The 17019-nt window shown below is 43.6% G+C and overlaps 2 protein-coding genes and 1 pseudogene across 9 annotated transcripts in view; 2 read left to right on the forward strand and 1 right to left on the reverse strand.

The window, feature by feature from the left end:
* The first annotated feature begins 289 nt into the window (after window positions 1-289).
* BCL2L15 (BCL2 like 15) lies at window positions 290-6336 on the forward strand. 2 transcript variants are annotated; one of them, XM_048826352.2, is made up of 4 exons: window positions 290-2276; window positions 4593-4777; window positions 5339-5554; window positions 6230-6336. In XM_048826352.2, the coding sequence occupies exons 1-4, from the start codon at window positions 2144-2146 to the stop codon at window positions 6245-6247; spliced, it is 552 nt and encodes a 183-aa protein (XP_048682309.1). In that variant the 5' UTR covers window positions 290-2143; the 3' UTR covers window positions 6248-6336. The 2 variants fall into 2 exon arrangements, with proteins under 2 accessions (XP_048682309.1, XP_048682311.1); XM_048826354.2 differs by having other exon boundaries at window positions 4632-4777.
* Window positions 6337-6833: 497 nt separating this feature from the next.
* LOC125625256 (uncharacterized) lies at window positions 6834-12597 on the reverse strand (annotated as a pseudogene).
* PTPN22 (protein tyrosine phosphatase non-receptor type 22) overlaps window positions 11118-17019 on the forward strand; it is a 38589-nt gene continuing 32687 nt past the window's right edge. For all 7 annotated transcript variants that reach the window (XM_075121980.1, XM_048826340.2, XM_048826342.2 and 4 more), the window contains exon 1: window positions 11118-16378. In XM_075121980.1, coding sequence (XP_074978081.1) covers window positions 16292-16378 — 87 coding nt within the window. In that variant the 5' untranslated portion in view covers window positions 11118-16291. The remainder of the gene's footprint in view (window positions 16379-17019) is intronic.

The following is a 17019-nucleotide window of genomic DNA, read 5'->3' on the forward strand; positions in this document are numbered from 1 at the left end:
GTGATTGTTATTGGAATTGAATTAAGCATTCTCACCTGTTCAATTTATTGAAAACATGCATTTTTTAAGCTCGAAAATAAGTTTCCTCCTCAGGTTGTTCTTGCCCATGAATTCCCCAGCTGATGTCTGAGAGACTCTCAAAGAAGGAGAATAAAAATATACAGTTTCCAGACCCTTTGCATGACTGTTGAAGGGTCCAAGCCCCGGGACTCCCTGTAAAGGCAGCTGTCTCCCAAGTGACCCCTTGTGGCCTTGAGTGGTTCTTCAGTTCCCTGTCTTAGCTGTGTCTACACTGCACCCTGCTGGCAGCAGCAAGTACTGTACACATAGCTATGTGCCAGAGTGAAAACCAGGCTGTGTCCATGCAGCAGTGTGTATCTGTGCATGTCAGTTAATGGCTTTGGCAGCTAGCCTTTCCCTGCTTCCAGAGCCTTTCATGGTGGCATGGAAAGGCTTCAGCAGCAGGACGATGCACTACTAAAAATAGCAGTGTAGCTGGGGGAAGCACTGCTTGGGTATGCAGAGAGCTGGGTAGGGTACATACCGCAGTGTTTGGACACTGCTATTTATACCTGTGCTAGAGGGGCATGCAGTGTATATACTCGATGTGCTCCCGTATGTAGTATGCAGTGTAGACATACCCTTAGTGTTCCTCTTCAGGGCCCGCAGTAAACTACACACAGGCTTCTCTCTGTTCAACCTCCGCTCCTTAGGGGCTGGGTTTATTAACTTCAGAGTCTCCAGATAGAGTCTGTGAAGTTCAGCTCAACTGGCTGCTTTTAGTAGGCCACTCCCAACCCTTCCTGGAGTTCTTTTCTTTTCCCCTGTAGTCTGCACCAGGAGCCTCTTGCTCACTGCTGCTGTTACACTGTATGCCACAGTTTCCTGTTCCCCTTTCTTGACAGAGACCAGCTGTCGTCTATCATGTGCCACTGTGAGATGGGTAATGAGGCACACGGGTGGGCTGAACCAACTCCTTCTTAAGGCATGTCTACATTGCGCCGCCCCGCCCCCCCCCCCCCCAAAAAAAAACAAACAAACAAAAAACCGAACGAACCCATGGCAGCAAGTCTCAGAGCCCCCAGCAACTGACGCGAGCTCATGTGACGGTTAAAAAGAGCAGTGTAGAAGTGCCCACTCAGGCTGGAGCCCCCACTTTTGGGTTACAGAGCTCGGGCATCAGTGCAACTGGGAACATCCACACAGCTAGCTGTTTTTAGCTCCAAGCCAGCATCAGCTGACCTAGGTTATGAGACTTGCTGCCATGGCGTTTTGTCTTTTGTTTTTGTGTGCAGTGTAGATGTACCCTCAGTGTCCACCCTGTGACTCTGAGTTAAGAGCCACACCAGGTTAGACCTCCCACACTTAGGGAATGGCTTCTTCCCTTATAGCCGTAAAACCCCTCCTGTGCTGGTGAAGTGGCTGCTCTTGCTACCTTGGGAGCAGCAGCGCAGAATTTGCTGTGAAGTCCACTGACAATCTTTGTAGATCTGTTCTCTGCAGTAAGTAAGCATTCAGTAGGTATGGTCACACCAGCAAAACCTCAGATAAGGCTGCCTGCTATAGCTGCAGCTGGGTTTAAGCATAGACTGTAGTTGGGTGTCTCTTATCACCAGCATGCAGGACCTTTCCTGTGTGAGTTGAGCTCACTTAGCCACACCTCTGGCTGCTGGGAGCATATTTGCATTATGAAATTATCAGCAAAAACACCCTTGTACTCTGTCAGCAACTCCTCATGTTTACACAGTTGCAGGTAACCTGGTTCCAATCTCTGTGTAGACATGACCTTTGAGTCCTAGACTTGTCCTAGGTAGGGTATCCCTTGGTGAATGATGGACTTTGGAAAAACTTCATTCTGGACAGCTGTTTTTTACAGTAAATGGTTATTGTGAAACGTTGCCACACTCAAGTGCATGGGAGCAAGACTGAGGGATGAAATAGCCTGTCAGCGCTTTACTGCCCATGGGAGGAGGAGTCTCCCTAAGGCACTTGCCCTTGGAGTGTGTGACGCATACTGAGCTGACCAGAAAGGAAGAAAGCTTCTAAAGGTTCTATGCACAAACATTACCCGGAAGAGGAATAGCTGCAGGGACAGCTTGGCTTCTGTTTGAACTTCAGATAATCCCGGGGGGGACGTATTAAAATGAAGAGCCCTAGGACTTTTGAGGAGCAAACCGAGTGCATTGTGGAGGCACTTCTCTCTGATCTCTTAGGGGAAGACGAAGGGACTGCTTTCCACAGTCTGGAGACAGACTCTTCTGCTGAGTCATGCACAGGTAAAGTCACCTGGGACCAAATCTCTGGAGGGAGGCAGGAGGCTTTCTTGGCTGAAGGTTCTAGGTAAATGTCCTGTTGTGGGTGTTCCTGTAATGGATAGGGACGAGGGCTGCAGTTTGGGCTGGCAGGTCTCAAGCAAAGCAGGGTTGGGATGGGTCAGTATTTCCATGAGAGTCTCCAGGTGACTGCAAGGAGCGGTGTTGCCCTTCCCTCTCAGTCCACATTGAACCATTTCCCTGATGTGGGACTACGGAGAACTATGCTATTGGAAAGGACACTCTGTCCAATGAGATGCAAAATGGAGATCCTGACTGCTTGTCATTGAAAAGTCCAGGCTGCATCACAAGCATGCAGATTAAATATATTTGTAATAGTCTGTAGCGCACCTGGGATTTTTGGATTCAAGTTATAAATGCCAGTAACTTTTTCACTCGCCAAATCTCCATAAAAATAACTTGTCTTAATAGTGATGGGGAAAGTGTAACTGGTCCTGGTAACCAAAGAACTAGTTATCGTTAATGTATCGAGTACCAACACTGTACTTGGTTCTTAACAAATAAGGAAAGGTGTGGTCTCCGTCCCGGGGAGTGTACAGCCTAGTTCAGACCCAGCCAAAAGACAATCGGGCCCAGAGAGTGGCTGAGAGTTGGTGCAAGTGGGAGGTGCTGTAAGCATCAAGCAGCATTTGTTTCTCAAAGGTTTCATGGAAGCATGGAGGAGGGAGCTGAAGGAGGAAAGGGAAGTTCGGCCCAGAGGGAGAGTCTCCCATCTGCCTGTCCCCTGTGCTGAGCTCCCATTGGGCTAATGGGTCACATACAAGTCTATTTCCACTGACTGGAGTATTGTGAATACAGCCTGGTGAATGGCTGCAGCTCAAATTAAGTTTTCCTGAACCTGTGGAATCTAGTGTGGGGTTTGAACCAGAGTTCTAAAGGGGGCTGGGGAATGCTAAGCATTAAAATACCCAAATATCTGGAGTATTAAGCAAGCAACTTAGCAATGTAATAAGAAAGGGCAACTAGGACTTACCCAGGCACGGGAGGAGCAGCTAGCAACTGCGCTAGATAAAGTTGCCCAACACTTCCTGTTTTCAGTGGCTTACAACTTTGCCAAAGTTGTAACAATTTGGATTGAAATTTTCAGTGCTGGGCATTTGCCTCAGGCTGAACTCTGTTTTGGAAAATGTCAAGAAAAAATAGCTATTTCTTCGAATGTGTTTAGGGAAATGTGTTTTGCCCATCTTAAATTTTTAAAACCGTTCCGCTGAGAAGCTCTAGCGCCATCCTGCATTGGAGCAGGAACTTGAAACTTGGGCAGAGGGCACATTTGTGTCAGGATTGTGCCTTTTACCGTCCCTGTGGCAAAAGAGCCCAAAGTGGCCAAATTGTTAAGCCTTTGAAAAATTGCAGTTTGCACGTTTATTAGAAACTAAATGGTTTGACAGGTGAATTTGCTTAAGATTCTGCCTGTACTGAGCATATTCCAGGCTGGGGATAAGCAGGATTTTTTCTGCAAATGCTGCTCCCATGCTGACTGGGGCTGCTGGGGTACTGGGCACCAAATCAGAGAATCTCTCGTTCTTGTTGCTCCCCCTGCTGTCTGCCAGGAAGCCTGGAGAAGGAGGAAATAATAAGCTGGGCATTGGGGATGTTGGTAGGAGGATGAGACTAGGGTCTGGAAAGGGTAGTGAACTGGAACATGAACCCATGTCAGGCGGAGGGATTGGGACAAAGAGACAAGGGGGCAGAGAGGGTCAGACTTGTGGGAGGCCAGGGGCAAGGGCAGAAGGGTCTCACCATTAGACACACTGCCCTTCAGAACCTAGATTTGAACCCAGGAGTTGTGTGTGTTCCTCTACTGTCAACAAATAGCTGTGTTAACCCCTTTGGCAAACTGTGTGTCTCACCTAGTGCCTGAACCGCATGCTCAGCCTAGTTCTGTTACCAGTTACTCTGTTAACTCAAGTGGTACAGGTCTGTGCTGTGGATCTAAAGATCTGAACCTGACTGATGACCCAAATCGGGCGTCAGTATGATTTTACATGATAGAAATTGTGGTTTTTAGTCTTTTGGATTTTTTAATTAGGAACTATTAGGAAATATTCTGTGATAACATAATTAAAATCGTCCCATAATGTATATGCACAAGGGGTCCAAATTAAGGTTGCATGGGGAATCTTCATCTGGCATTTCCTAACTTCTGTGTGCCTGACTTCACATTCTCTTAACCCAATTTTTTTCATGTAATATAAAATTAAAAAATAAGGAGTTTAGATATGAAACAGGCATTCTTCACCTCAACCACTTGACCTGCAGGTTGTACCCCCTTTCCCTGCTCTCTCTCTGCCGTCTTAGAACTTCAGCTCTCTGCGGGAGCAGAAGCTTCAAGTACCTTTGATTCGGTTATTATTGCCAGTCATCTGCGTAGACTGGGAGATGAATATAACGAGGACCTGGAGCGGCCTGCCCAGCGCATCATTGCCGAGGTGGCTAAGGGAAAGGTAATGCACAAGCACTCTCTTTATGCCAGGGTCTACCCATCTTCTGCAATATGCTGTAGAGCCCCAGCACCTCCTTTCTTAACTGAAGTGCTGTTATGTGAGAGGATGCTTTGTCTTGAAATGGGAGGGGCTGCTCTTGGACAATGGACAGGGAAGGGGAATGAAGCAGGGGAGCTGTCTGAACAGCCCCAGCCTGTGTTAGCTGACCTGACATGAGCCTGGTCTGAGGCTGGAACTCATCCTGGCCCAGTTTCAATACGAATGCTCATGCACTTCTAGCTCCAAACTTTTTGCAGTCCTAGTTAAATTGGAAACTGTCCCTCCTTCTCCCCCAGCACTATTGTGTGAACTACAGTAGCACTGTACGAACACATAGTACATATAGTCTCTGCCCTGAAGATCTTAGTCTGACTTAGATGTACCAAGCAATGCACTGCCCAAGGGGGGTCACCTGCCTCAATCATAGAGCAAAGCAAGCCAGGCCTGGGTAACCCTGTGGGGTTTGAACCAAGACTTATTTTAACAGTGGTATTTTATAAAGCCTCCTCTTGGTGTTCCCAGGTAGAGGAATTTGGAGTCATGGTGGATTCTCTCAGCAAGAGTTGGAGCAGCCTGAATCCTGAGCTGGGCTATGAGAGAGCTTTTCTGGCAGTGTCTGTGAAATTGTTAGTGTACCTTTCCCGGAAAGTTCCAGCTGTGGCTCGTCAAATCCAGCTTGTGGAACTGATTAATGGGAACCGTGAAGTGAGAGGATACATCGAGACCCGTGGTGGCTGGGTGAGTGCTCAAGGATCACTGAAGTTCTTCTGTTGACACTTGTGGCTCTGTTCCTTTGCCAGTCTGCACTGGCTACAGTGTGACCCAGTGTTCTGAGGGCACCATTCATTGCACTTCCAAGGAGGTGTCCTAACTCTGTCAGCCTGCCTACTCAGCCCTGCAACATGCCATCCTGGGGCATGCCCTGGCATTGCTGGCCACTGACCCCAAAAACACCAGACTGTTCCACCTTGTAGTCCTATGTTTCAGGTGTTGTCTCTGTATCTGAAGCACTGCTGTGTTAAACATCTTGGTGAAATCCTGCCTTCACTGAAGTCAATGGTATGCTTCCTATTGACTTCAACAGGATTTCACCGCTGTCTTAGCACCCTGCGAATCTTAACATTTCTGCCCTAGATAAGTTCATAAGGAATAAAAGTTAATCATATTTAGCACTTTCTAGCTCCTATGGGCTTTACAGACACTTTCTCTCACCCCCTTGTGGGGGTAGGGTTCCCCATTTTACAGCTGAAGAAACTGAGGCCTGGAAAGATGAAGTGACTTGGCCCAGGCCAGAGGGAAGGTTGTCATGCAAGCTGGGAGTAGAATTGGTTTCCCCATCCTGCACTTGGGCCACCTCTCTTACTGCTAGTTCCTTTAACCATTGTTTTTAATTCTTTCTTTCAATTTTTTTAGGAGAACTTTGGAAACTGATGGAAAAGGCTACACTGCCTCCAAGGGAATGAAATGGCAGCTTTCAGTGACTTGACTTAAAACTATTAAACTGTTTTCTGAAAACCGTTTTCCCAGCCATCAGCCTTTCTACTTCCCTCTGCCCTGAAGATTGATACAGTCAGTAATTGGGACATCTCAACACATAGCTATTCTTCCACACCAGATGTGGCTCTCTTGTTCTTGCACTTATTCATTTATTTACAAATAATTTGTAGGATTGATTTTGTTTCCCTCTAACATAGGCTGTAAATGCAACTTTTAAGTGTGAGGACTCACAATGACACTTGTTTGTTCTGCCAGCTTTGGTGCTGAACTCCTACCCTGCAACCCCGAAGGGAGAGGGAGCCAGAGATGGCTGCCTAGTATAATGCTGGGAAACATGGATGGGCAGGGTGTGAACTGGCTTGAGGGAAAGTAGCTGTGCTGCTAGTTGATTTAATAGGGCAGTTGCCCTTACAGCCTCTCAAAGGGAAGATGTAATTTAAAAATCAGGTTGCAAACAAGTGTCTCTCTCTGTTACTAACACACCCTAGATCACTGGAAGGGAAAGAATATCAATATCCAGTTTGTCATTTTTAAGCATTTTATTTGCTATCTGCATTTCTCTCTACTTAGACAATGGCATCAGTTTCACTGGCGTAGAGTTAGTTTCCAGGTCAGGGGGCTTAGTGTGACCATGTTTGGGTTTCAAACTCTGCAGGTCAATGATTGTTTTAAAATGGTGGTTTTCCCTTAGAATTTTCACACATTTCTGTTGCTCTACAGTTACAAGAAGGATTGCTTTTACAAAATTTAAATTGACAGAAATGTCTCTTTGGGGGATAGAGAGATCTGTTGCCACTCAGAAAACCAGGCAAGAGTTCTGCAGAAGTACTCCGAACTGGATTTGTGACAAAAATCCAATAACTCTGCCATTTTGCTTGTTTTTTGCTAATCTGTAACTAACCCTGAAATCCCCCAAAGGCTTTGCTTTGCTGTCTGTCTGTCTATCCAGGGACACTCAATCTGAGATTTTCACTATTGGTACAGAATCTTTTGCGTGTCTAGGAAGTTTAGGGGGTTTTGCTCCTCTCATATCTGGTTCCCAGTATGAAGTCTTCTCCTTTCTGCCACTGCTGACTCACTCTGGGTGTTTGGGTCTTGTCAGCTGGAGAAGTTTCACTAGGAAGTTGCATAAGGTGGAGCAGTTTGGCATAGTGGATTTTTTTTAAAGGCTAATGGAGTTGGAGCCCCTTGACCCTGTCTCCTAGCAGTGATTCCTGGTGGGGCAGGACTAGGTACTCTGGCCTGGATCTGGGGAAGCCTGGCTGGGAAGGGTTGATCCTAAATATACACACAGGCATTCTTTGTCTAGGAACCTTATGTAGGTTTCAGATTAATGTGATGAGCGCACAAGCTAACTGAACCTGTTCTGTGTGCACAGCATCTGTCAGAAGCATTTTTGGAACATAGAGTGCAGCTTACATGCAAAAGAGAGAGTTATAAATGTGACTGGAAACTGTGGATTTTGCATATGTCTTTGTTGCTAGAACAGTTTGTGTATTCAGAGTTTATCAAGACATTGCTTCCTGTATGTTGAATGGTGTACAGAGAAGTGTGGTCTCTTGGGTGACCCAGTGTGCTGGAGGTGTCCAGATGTTCTACTGATAACAGGTCCAGATGACTGCACCCTCCTGTGCCCCGGGGGAAGGCAATATCGCATTGCTGGTGATGGCTTGGAAATTAGACTTCACCAAAGACCATGCGAGTCTCTCTGACCTTCTCTTGGTGGGATGATGGAGGGGGGCACTTCAAAGATTCTGGAAATGAAGTCTTAAAAACAAAATATTTCAGTTTGTTTTAATCTAAAACCAAAGGATATTTTTATTGTAATGTGCTTTCTGACTGTGTTTGTACCCTGCACTCAAACCCACTCAGAGCAGCCCTGTATGAAACTCAGCAGGTGGTCAGGTAGGATAGATGCTGCATAGCTACCTGCCCTTGTATACAGAAGATCAGCAGGATAATTATAGATGTATCATCCTGGCACATTAGGCATTGAATCTTGTACTATGGAAAAATAATTTTCCTAGATTCCCATGCAAGTTCCAGATTTGAATTATACTCATGATCCATGAATAATTTGGGCCTCTTAAATATTTCTTGAATGGGCATCTTTTTTAGTGAATAAGGGTATGGTTGGGTCAAGCTACAAGCAGGCAGCTCACTCTTAAAGAAGCATGACATTCTCATTTATCAAGGATTTGGGACAAATTTATAATCCGTGGGTACCTTTGATTTTGTTAATACAATTTTACTGGTAGTTTTTTTTATAATTCAAAGTATCCATATTTTAATCAAATTATCTCCAGGCTTATGGTATATAAAGGAAGAGGAAACAATTGGTACGGTGTCATGACTATAATGTATCACAAGAGCAAAGTATCAGGTTTTTGTAGCAAAGAGCTGCAACTCACTACAGTATTAGTCTTAGGACTCAACTTCTGTTGGTAAGTTTTGGTATTTGGTTTTTAAACCTCATGCCAAAACCACATGAGAAAACAGTTCCATTGATATGAACAGAAATGTAAAGCAATTACAATTTTACACTTAAAAAACTTCAGAAAATTAGTATACCATATGTTAAGAGCTGGGGATCAAAGATTTACTGCTTGGGAGTAAGTATATCAGAGCGCACACTACTGGCAGTACACAGAAGCAGTGTTCTCGAGAGAGCTGCTAGCTTCCAGCAGTGCAGAAGCAGGAAACTGCTTCTGTTTAGTAAATAAGCTTTTTTTTTTCTTGATGATAGGTTTAAAAAGCTTCAGTAGAAATGGAAATTGTCTTTATAAATATTATAAAATATTTACAGCAAATAAAAAAATAAAAACCTGCCTAGTCTCTCAAGTCACATTTGAGCATATATTTGTAAAATGCACATTAATAATATTTTAATACCTAGCTTTTATATAGAATTCTACACACAAGCATCCTTTGCTTGACTGTTTGGTAGAGAATTGTAACACTGTTAATTGTGCTATAGAACTGAATGAAAATTGTCTTTACAGTTAAAAGAAACTCACCACTTTTCTATGTCCTGTTGCTCTGAATGATGATTAAAGATGCTACTAGAATAACCAGGAACAACCAGCGCAGAATAGCCCATGGAACTGGGATCCAACTACTAAAGCAAAAGAGGACAATAAATCATTTTGAGTAGCCACTGTGGAAATACCGGATCTGCAGGTAAAAGATGCTTTTACGAAACATTTAATACAACAAGCACAAGTTCGACTGGAGGAGATTTTTTTCAAAAATGCCCACAGAATTTAGGAGCACAAGTCACATTGTTACCATTTGTTTTTCAAACAGTGGTGCTGACTTCTGTTGTCTCATTTGTTGCCCTTATTTCTAAATAGAAACATGGGGATCTCCATAGTGGATCAGAACAATGGTCCATCTAGTCAGGTATCCTGGCACCAGCCGAGGCAAGTAACAGATGTCTTACAGGAAAGTTCAGAAAACCCAGTGAGACAATTATGGAATATCCTGCCCACCTGGTAATCTTTCCTTAACCCTGAAGGTTATGATGCCCTGAAGAATATGATCCTCTTTATAATTTATTACAGTCCTTCCTTCTGTAACTGAAAGTTCTCAATGTCCATATACGTGCTTGATCCTTTTTTAAGTCTTGTCAAGCTCTTGTCCTCTCTGACACTTTGATGCAGTGCTCTGACATTTGGATCAAGTTGGCAATTTCATTCCCTATTAAATCTCTTCTGTACTGATTTTCTTTCTAATATTCCCAGTGTGTCAGTCGCCGTGGTACCTAGGCACAAATATTCTCACCATGTTAGCTACAGTTTGAAATGTCTTTAGACAGAAATTTCCACTTAGGATTTCTGAGAGAAACCCTATCTAATCAGTAGGAACCCACAGTTGTGATGGCTGGTACCTACTCTTCTGTGCCAGGATGACTAGAGGAGTTGGAGCAAGGTGCTGAATAGCCTGTGAAGGGTGTTGAAGGCATCTCAACTGTGAACACTGGGGTTGTTCTTATACAGTTGTATGATTCACCATCTGTAATAAAAACATACAATTGCTTGTATAGAATCCAATGCATATCCACTTGGCATTTGACATTTCATATTCTCCCCTTAAACTACAAGAAGGGCAAAGAAAATAATGTACATTACATTGAACAGTTCTCTAGTTACTTAAGAAAATTAAACCTTCCTGTCTGTTACAGCTAAGGAGCATTCTCCTTTAACTCAAGGGGTAAAGATCTGGTATTTGTGGGAGCAAAATGTCTGACATTCTGTTCCCCATGCTGCAGATGTGCCGGTATTGTTTGCACATGTACTAGGTGTCTAAGGATGAGTACAATAGGCAATATAAGAATGGGGAGACGATACTGCTGTATTTGTAGCTTGATTCCTTTCTGCTTTTGGGGGAGTCCATATTTAGTAGGTATAACTTAGTGTGAGAGGAGTTTAACATGTATTTTACAGATTTTTTTTGCCTATTATTTATTAATCAGTCCATGAAGCTAACACTGAAATAAAAACACTACCTGTTAATTGTAACTGGTACATGCAGTTCTCTTTTGCTGGGGTCAGCACCTCTGCTCTCAACACCTGGGTGGATTTGTTCGTTCTGCGAGTTGAAGCTTGGCAATAATAGCTCTAATTCTCCAGGAGGTCTCCACAGTGAAGCACCAGGTTGCTGCTGTGATGATATTGGTCGGAAAGCTCTTTCTGTACCATGTGTAGTAGACATTAGAGCCTGTGGCTGAGTGACATCTGACAGTCACTGATCTCCCTAGGCAGGATTCACCGGGATGGCTGGTGAGAGTAATAAGGGGTGTGGAGAGAGGCTCTGAAATGGAACCACGTAGTTGTTCTGGTGAGATGCAATACACAGAAGGGTGTGAAGCACTGTTTGGATTACCCAATCAGACTTTGCTGTAGATATCTCTGTCTAGTTCTAGGCTCTTTCCAAGGATTAGTCTCAAGAGGCTGCATGGCTTCACTGCTGAGTTTAGAAAGAGTGGGAAAGGCAGAGGCATTTACGTACTATTGATCCTTGATCAGTGAGTTCACAGTACAAAAGCCTCCATATGCTTTCGTCACAACACCAGACTGAGATGAATCTCTGGACAAATGTGTGCCAGCTTTGGCATACGTATTTATCTAAAACTGAATAAAATGAGGATAAGCAAGACAAGGTGGGTGAGGTAATATCTTTTATTGGACCAACTTCTGCTGGTGAGAGACAAGCTTTCCAGTCACACACAGCTCCTCTTCAGGCCTTCTGGATCAGGAATCATCTGTTAGGATAAGGTGAAGCTGCTACTACATCAGGAATTCTGTGATTGAAGGGGATACCATGTATTTTTAAACTTCAGCTCTTCCTCTCATCACTTAAGAAAAGAGGTTGGTTAGCCTAGTGGTTAAGGCCCTGGACTGGAACTCAGGACATCTGGGTTTAGTTCCTGGCTCCACCCTAGACTCCATGGGACCTGGGGCAAGTCAGGTAGGTCTTGTCTATACGGTATGGCAAAGCACACTACAGGGGTTTGAATTCTAAAGAGCACTAACTGGCACAAGTAGACCCTGCTGGCGCACACTAAAAGTTCTCTAGTGTGTATTCATGTAGTACTAGTACTGTGTGAATGCAAAATAAGGAGCATTACAATTCACACCTCTCTAGTGCACATTGTCGCACTATGTAGACAAGCCTGTGCTCTGTCTGTGTTTTGGTTTTCTAACTGTAAAAGGGGGCGGGATAACAGTACCCCCTTTCACTCTGTATTGTCTATTTAGATTGTAAATTCTTCAGGGCAGGGATTGTCTCTTCCTGTGTATTTGTACAGTGCATAGCACAAGGGGGCTCTGATCTCCGTTGGATATCCTAGATAGCACTGGAATACAAACAGTGTTTCTGTATAACTGCAGAATACCTCTTGCTACTGAAAGAAAAGGAGTACTTGTGGCACCTTAGAGACTAACCAATTTATTTGAGCATGAGCTTTCGTGAGCCACCCAGAGCAGCTCTGTTCTTGTTTTGGTGTCATTCTGGCTGTGCTTTCATTACTACTTTCCCTTTTCTGGTTTTGCAACTGCAGTATTGTTCATTCCCATTTGACATCAAATACAAGTAACTAAATCACTACAGGTATCCCATTTTTTTTCAGTCAAGTTATAAAACTAATGAATCTCATGAGACATTACAATGTTTAAAGAATCACTACCTTCAGTTACACTGAGTTCCACTGCAGTCATTATATCTGTATATGGCCTTTGTATTCCACACCAATACGTTCCTGAATCATCTTCTACCAGCTGGTGCAGTAGACAGGGTTACTGTTTGTCTTTGCTGTGTTTAAGTCATAAGAACTTAAGAACAGCCGTACTGGGTCAGACCAAAGGTCCATCTAGCCCAGTATTCTGTTTTCCAACAGTGGCCAATGCCAGGTTCCCCCAGAGGGAACGAACAGAACAGGTAATCCTCAAGTGACCCATCCCCTGTCACCCATTCCCAGCTTCTGGCAAACGGAGGATAAGGATGCCATCCCTGCCCATCCTGGCTAATAGCCATTGATGGACCTATCCTCCATGAACTTACCTAGCTCTTTTTTGAACCCTGTTATAGCCTTGGCCTTCACAACATCCTCTGGCAACGAGTTCCACAGGTTGACTGTGCTTTGTGTGAAGAAATACTTCCTTTTGTTTATTTTAAACCTGCTGCCTATTAATTTCATTTGGTGACCCCCTAGTTCTTGTGTTATGAGGAGTAAATAACACTTCCTTATTTTACTTTTTCCACAGAGTCTGTAAGTGTCAGATAGTGAATTCTTAGTCTGGACCATGCAAAGACCCATTTCTGCAGAGAGGTCTGTGCAATCTAGACTACGCTTTTAGGTTCTGTGTATTTTACAGCTCTGAAAAATGTTTTTTCTATGTTTTAAATTCGGTGTCCCTTTTTTTCAAAGTTATTAAGTATCCACAGTTCCCTTGACTTCTATTGAAGCTGCAAGTGCTCAGCCTGGATATGACAATATGGAAGATCATACATAAAGCACACTATCTTGTGTATCAGTTAAGGTAGCTGCACATGTAACATACCTAACAACACACCCACCTCAAAAACAAAGAAATTAAAAGCTGTCAGGTAACATTACATACTCTTTGCTACTCTGGCCAGAGATGTGTACATCAGCTCTAACACAAACAGCATGTACCACAACACACTGGGGCCTTAACACTGCCAACCATGCTGGCATCCCCTGCAACAATTTCTCATCACTGCAAACAGAACAGATCCTCCCACCCATACTATCTGCCTGGGGAAACACACTTGTTCATGGTTGAGTCAGGGGATGTTGGCAGGTCAGGGAAGAGTTATTGTTGTCTATGATGTATGGTGGGTGTGCTGGCAGTCAGAGGGTAGGAGAAGGTATGGACCATTAAATGACTATCACTTTCTGGCTTTTGAGGTTGTGTGTGTGCAGCTGCTTTACACGATCCACAATGTACTGTTTATGTATAAATTCCCGGGTACTCCTAGATATAGAAGTGTCTCCTCCATGACTGTGGTTTATTTCACAAACAGCAGGCTCTTCATGAAAGTACCCAGATGGCACAAAAACTGTCAACTTTGTGAATTTCTTCTTACTGCTGAAATTTGGTAAATGTTGACCGAGGGGCTCTGATGTTTCTCATCAAATTTTTTCATCAGATGTTTTGGGGAGCCATTGGCGGGGAGAAGAGCAAGGGGCATGGCTAGAGAACAGGTCAGCACACTCTCAGAGCTAACAGTTAAAATGTGTACATTTCAGCCATCTAGGAACATTCATGAAGATTCTGTCCTTAAAGTAGCAGTTGCTTTGTTGAGGATCTGCAACAAAGCACAACATGTTATCTATCAGCTATCTGGGGAGGTTCCCCTTTCAAATCCATCTCACCAGGTAATAGCTCTCATAATCACCACACACTGCCCTCCACTCGTCTCAGGAATAAATCCATAGTTTCACATACGGGGCTCTGCAAGTACCTCAGTGGGAGAGTTTTATATGCTAATCTACATACAATTTTTAAGTGCTGTATATAATCAAGGAAAGGAATTACTCCTAACCCTAATCATTTCTTTGAATAAAACTACCCGCATGTACTATTCAAGATTCACCTTTCTGCCAAGGTTTGTGTAGATTCACAATGCTATTAAAATGCACATTGACAAAAATGAGACTGTCATAGACAAATTTAAGAAACATGCTATTAAAATATATGAAAAGAAACCAAACATGAACTACAGAGAAAATTCAAAGGGCCTAAAACTTAACCTATGTGAAATTTCACATCATACTACAAACCTATAAAGCAAGAAATGAATGGATATGCCCATTTCAAGCCATTTACCTGCACTCATGTAAAAAGTGATTGGCACCAGGGAAATTTACCCCAATTTGAAACGGTCTCTTTTTTGCACTGGTGTGGCATGTGTTTGCACCAATGAAGCCACCTCAGTGCAAAACAACCCAGAGCAGAAAAGTCTTGAGTCTGCTCAGGTGTTTGTATGAGATGTGTGATGGTTCAAAACTGAAATAAACATATACACACACCTGTGAGCCATGGTTCTCAAAACACATTTTAGAAATTAGCTATGTTGAAATATTTTTCTTACCTGTACATAAACCCAAAGTACAAAGCAGGTTCTCATCTTGAGTTGAGACCAGCTGCAAATTAGTCTGTACAGGAAATGTCCAGCTCCTAAATGCAACTCTTTGTGAGTTCACTGTTCTTGCTGCCGCCCACTTACAAGAGACTGTTACCAGTAAGTCATGCTTTCTGATTGTGGTTTTGAGAAATCCTAACTCCAGAAAATTAGATGACCCCTTCTGGAACAGTATCACCAGTTCACAGAATTTGGGCAGTTAAACCTCTGTTAGCCTTGTTACGTCACATCCAATCCATCCCCAAAGGCCAATGCAGGGTTGTTCCTACAGTATCTTCTCTGGTATTATGTCCAAATGTACATGTCTCATGTAAGGAGGCGATCCATTACTTCCCTATACTGTGCGACACAGCATTTACTGGGCCCAGAATTTACACGTCCCAGCCAACAAACAGCTGGGGGCAGCATCTTCCTACCACAAAGAGGAACGGGAGTTACTGGCTTTCCAACTATAAGTAGTTTGCTACAAATACAGAAGGAGAGATGTTAGGCTTCTATTTGCGGCCAGACTATCCCTAATGGAATGGTGGACTAAAGATCCATTTTCTGGGATGGAAGCTCTGAGGACTGTCAGTCAAACAGCCTACGGTCCAGGACCTGCACAGTCTCATAGTGAGTGGCCCCTTTGGATAGCTGTGTAACTTCTACATTCTAATGTAAATCCTTGATCCTGATGTGGCTTTCCAGAGTTCATCCCAGGCCATTTGAAAATGCAGTGACCTCTGAGCATTTCAGGATTTGCTGGAGGAGTCTGGACCTAAGGTGTGACTAATGTGTTTAAGAACCTGCACTGCTGGAGAGAGAGCTGTCAAGTCTTTCTCTTAGATGGCTGTTTATCAGCATAGGGACATTTCCGGTGAGACTGAGAACTACAGATAATGCTGGTGAATGTGGCCAATACTGCCCTGGTTTGCACAGCCAATGCAATTCCCCTTTTTTCTATCTGCGTTATATGGCTCTTTGATCTTAGAGTGGAGCTGACTTCAGAGACAGATATGATGAAGTCTGATGTTGAAGAAAACTGCATAGGTAAGCTTAGTGAGACCACCCAGCTTCCTCTTTCCATAAAGAAATGAGCGCAGTAGTTCACACTCTGAAAAGGAGGCACTAGGGCCCTGAGTTAAGAATCTTGTTTTTTTGTTTTTGACCACACGGGCTGTTACGCACTAATTTCCTTTAAGACTTGCAATGAAGTCAGTAAACCACAGCCTTCAGCAGGCGCTCTCCATGCTGGTGCTTTCCGTTATGATATGCACTTGACATGTCCATCCTCTGCTTCGCCGGACCAGTCTCTCCCTGTCACACAACATGGACCAAAGAGAGATTCTGCTGCAAAACCTGGACAGGGCCCAAAGCAGGAAACTTAACAGAGAGGAGTTTGGAAACGAGTTTTTGGTAAGTCACCTACAGGCGCATTTCTGAGTCTAAGCTAATTTTATGGGGAAACTCTCAATTGTTGAAGCAAATTCTGAACTGGGATGTAATGATTACATGTAACACTTTGTTTTTTTACTAAGTCTAGAACAAAAATGGATCTAGAAACAGTGTTAAAGAGAAAAGAGCAGTTTAATAGTTTCCATCCTAAGTGAAGCTGTGTTTAACAATTCGATGCTTCCTGTTTCTTAATTTGCAAATGGACTCGTAGGAATGTAGTTTAATTTTTGCTGCAGGGGGATTAGATGCTCCACTCCTAATACCACCAGTGGGGGCCACGTCTCTAAATATTTGAAAAAGCCTTTTCCCTTCAGCCATCTATCTCAGAGAAAAGTGTGAACTCAAGTGGGTCAGAACTGAAATACACACTGGGTACCTCAGATGACCACTCAATATGGTTCACACCAGTAACCCATCTTGCCATGTGGAAGAAAACCCAGAAAAGGGATCTGATTGCAGAGAAATTCCCTGACAAATTCCTGCAGGGACTGGTCTAGTCACTATTTCATATTGGCATTTGGGGCCATAGTTGGAGCAGGAAAGAAGAAAAAAGTAATAAACTGGAGGTGTTAAAGAAGGATGTCCGTCCGCTCTCTGCATCG

This window comes from Caretta caretta, chromosome 21 (assembly GCF_965140235.1).
Source record: "Caretta caretta isolate rCarCar2 chromosome 21, rCarCar1.hap1, whole genome shotgun sequence".
Classification (NCBI taxonomy): Eukaryota; Metazoa; Chordata; order Testudines; family Cheloniidae; genus Caretta; species Caretta caretta.

Excerpts from the sequence above, each read along its gene's own strand:
- BCL2L15 (XM_048826352.2), top strand. The coding sequence starts at position 2,144 with ATGAAGAGCCCTAGGACTTTTGAGGAGCAAACCGAGTGCATTGTGGAG. Across the intron at positions 2,277-4,592 it reads TTCTGCTGAGTCATGCACAG|GTTGTACCCCCTTTCCCTGC; the intron begins GTAAAGTCACCT and ends CTTGACCTGCAG. Across the intron at positions 4,778-5,338 it reads CCGAGGTGGCTAAGGGAAAG|GTAGAGGAATTTGGAGTCAT; the intron begins GTAATGCACAAG and ends TGGTGTTCCCAG.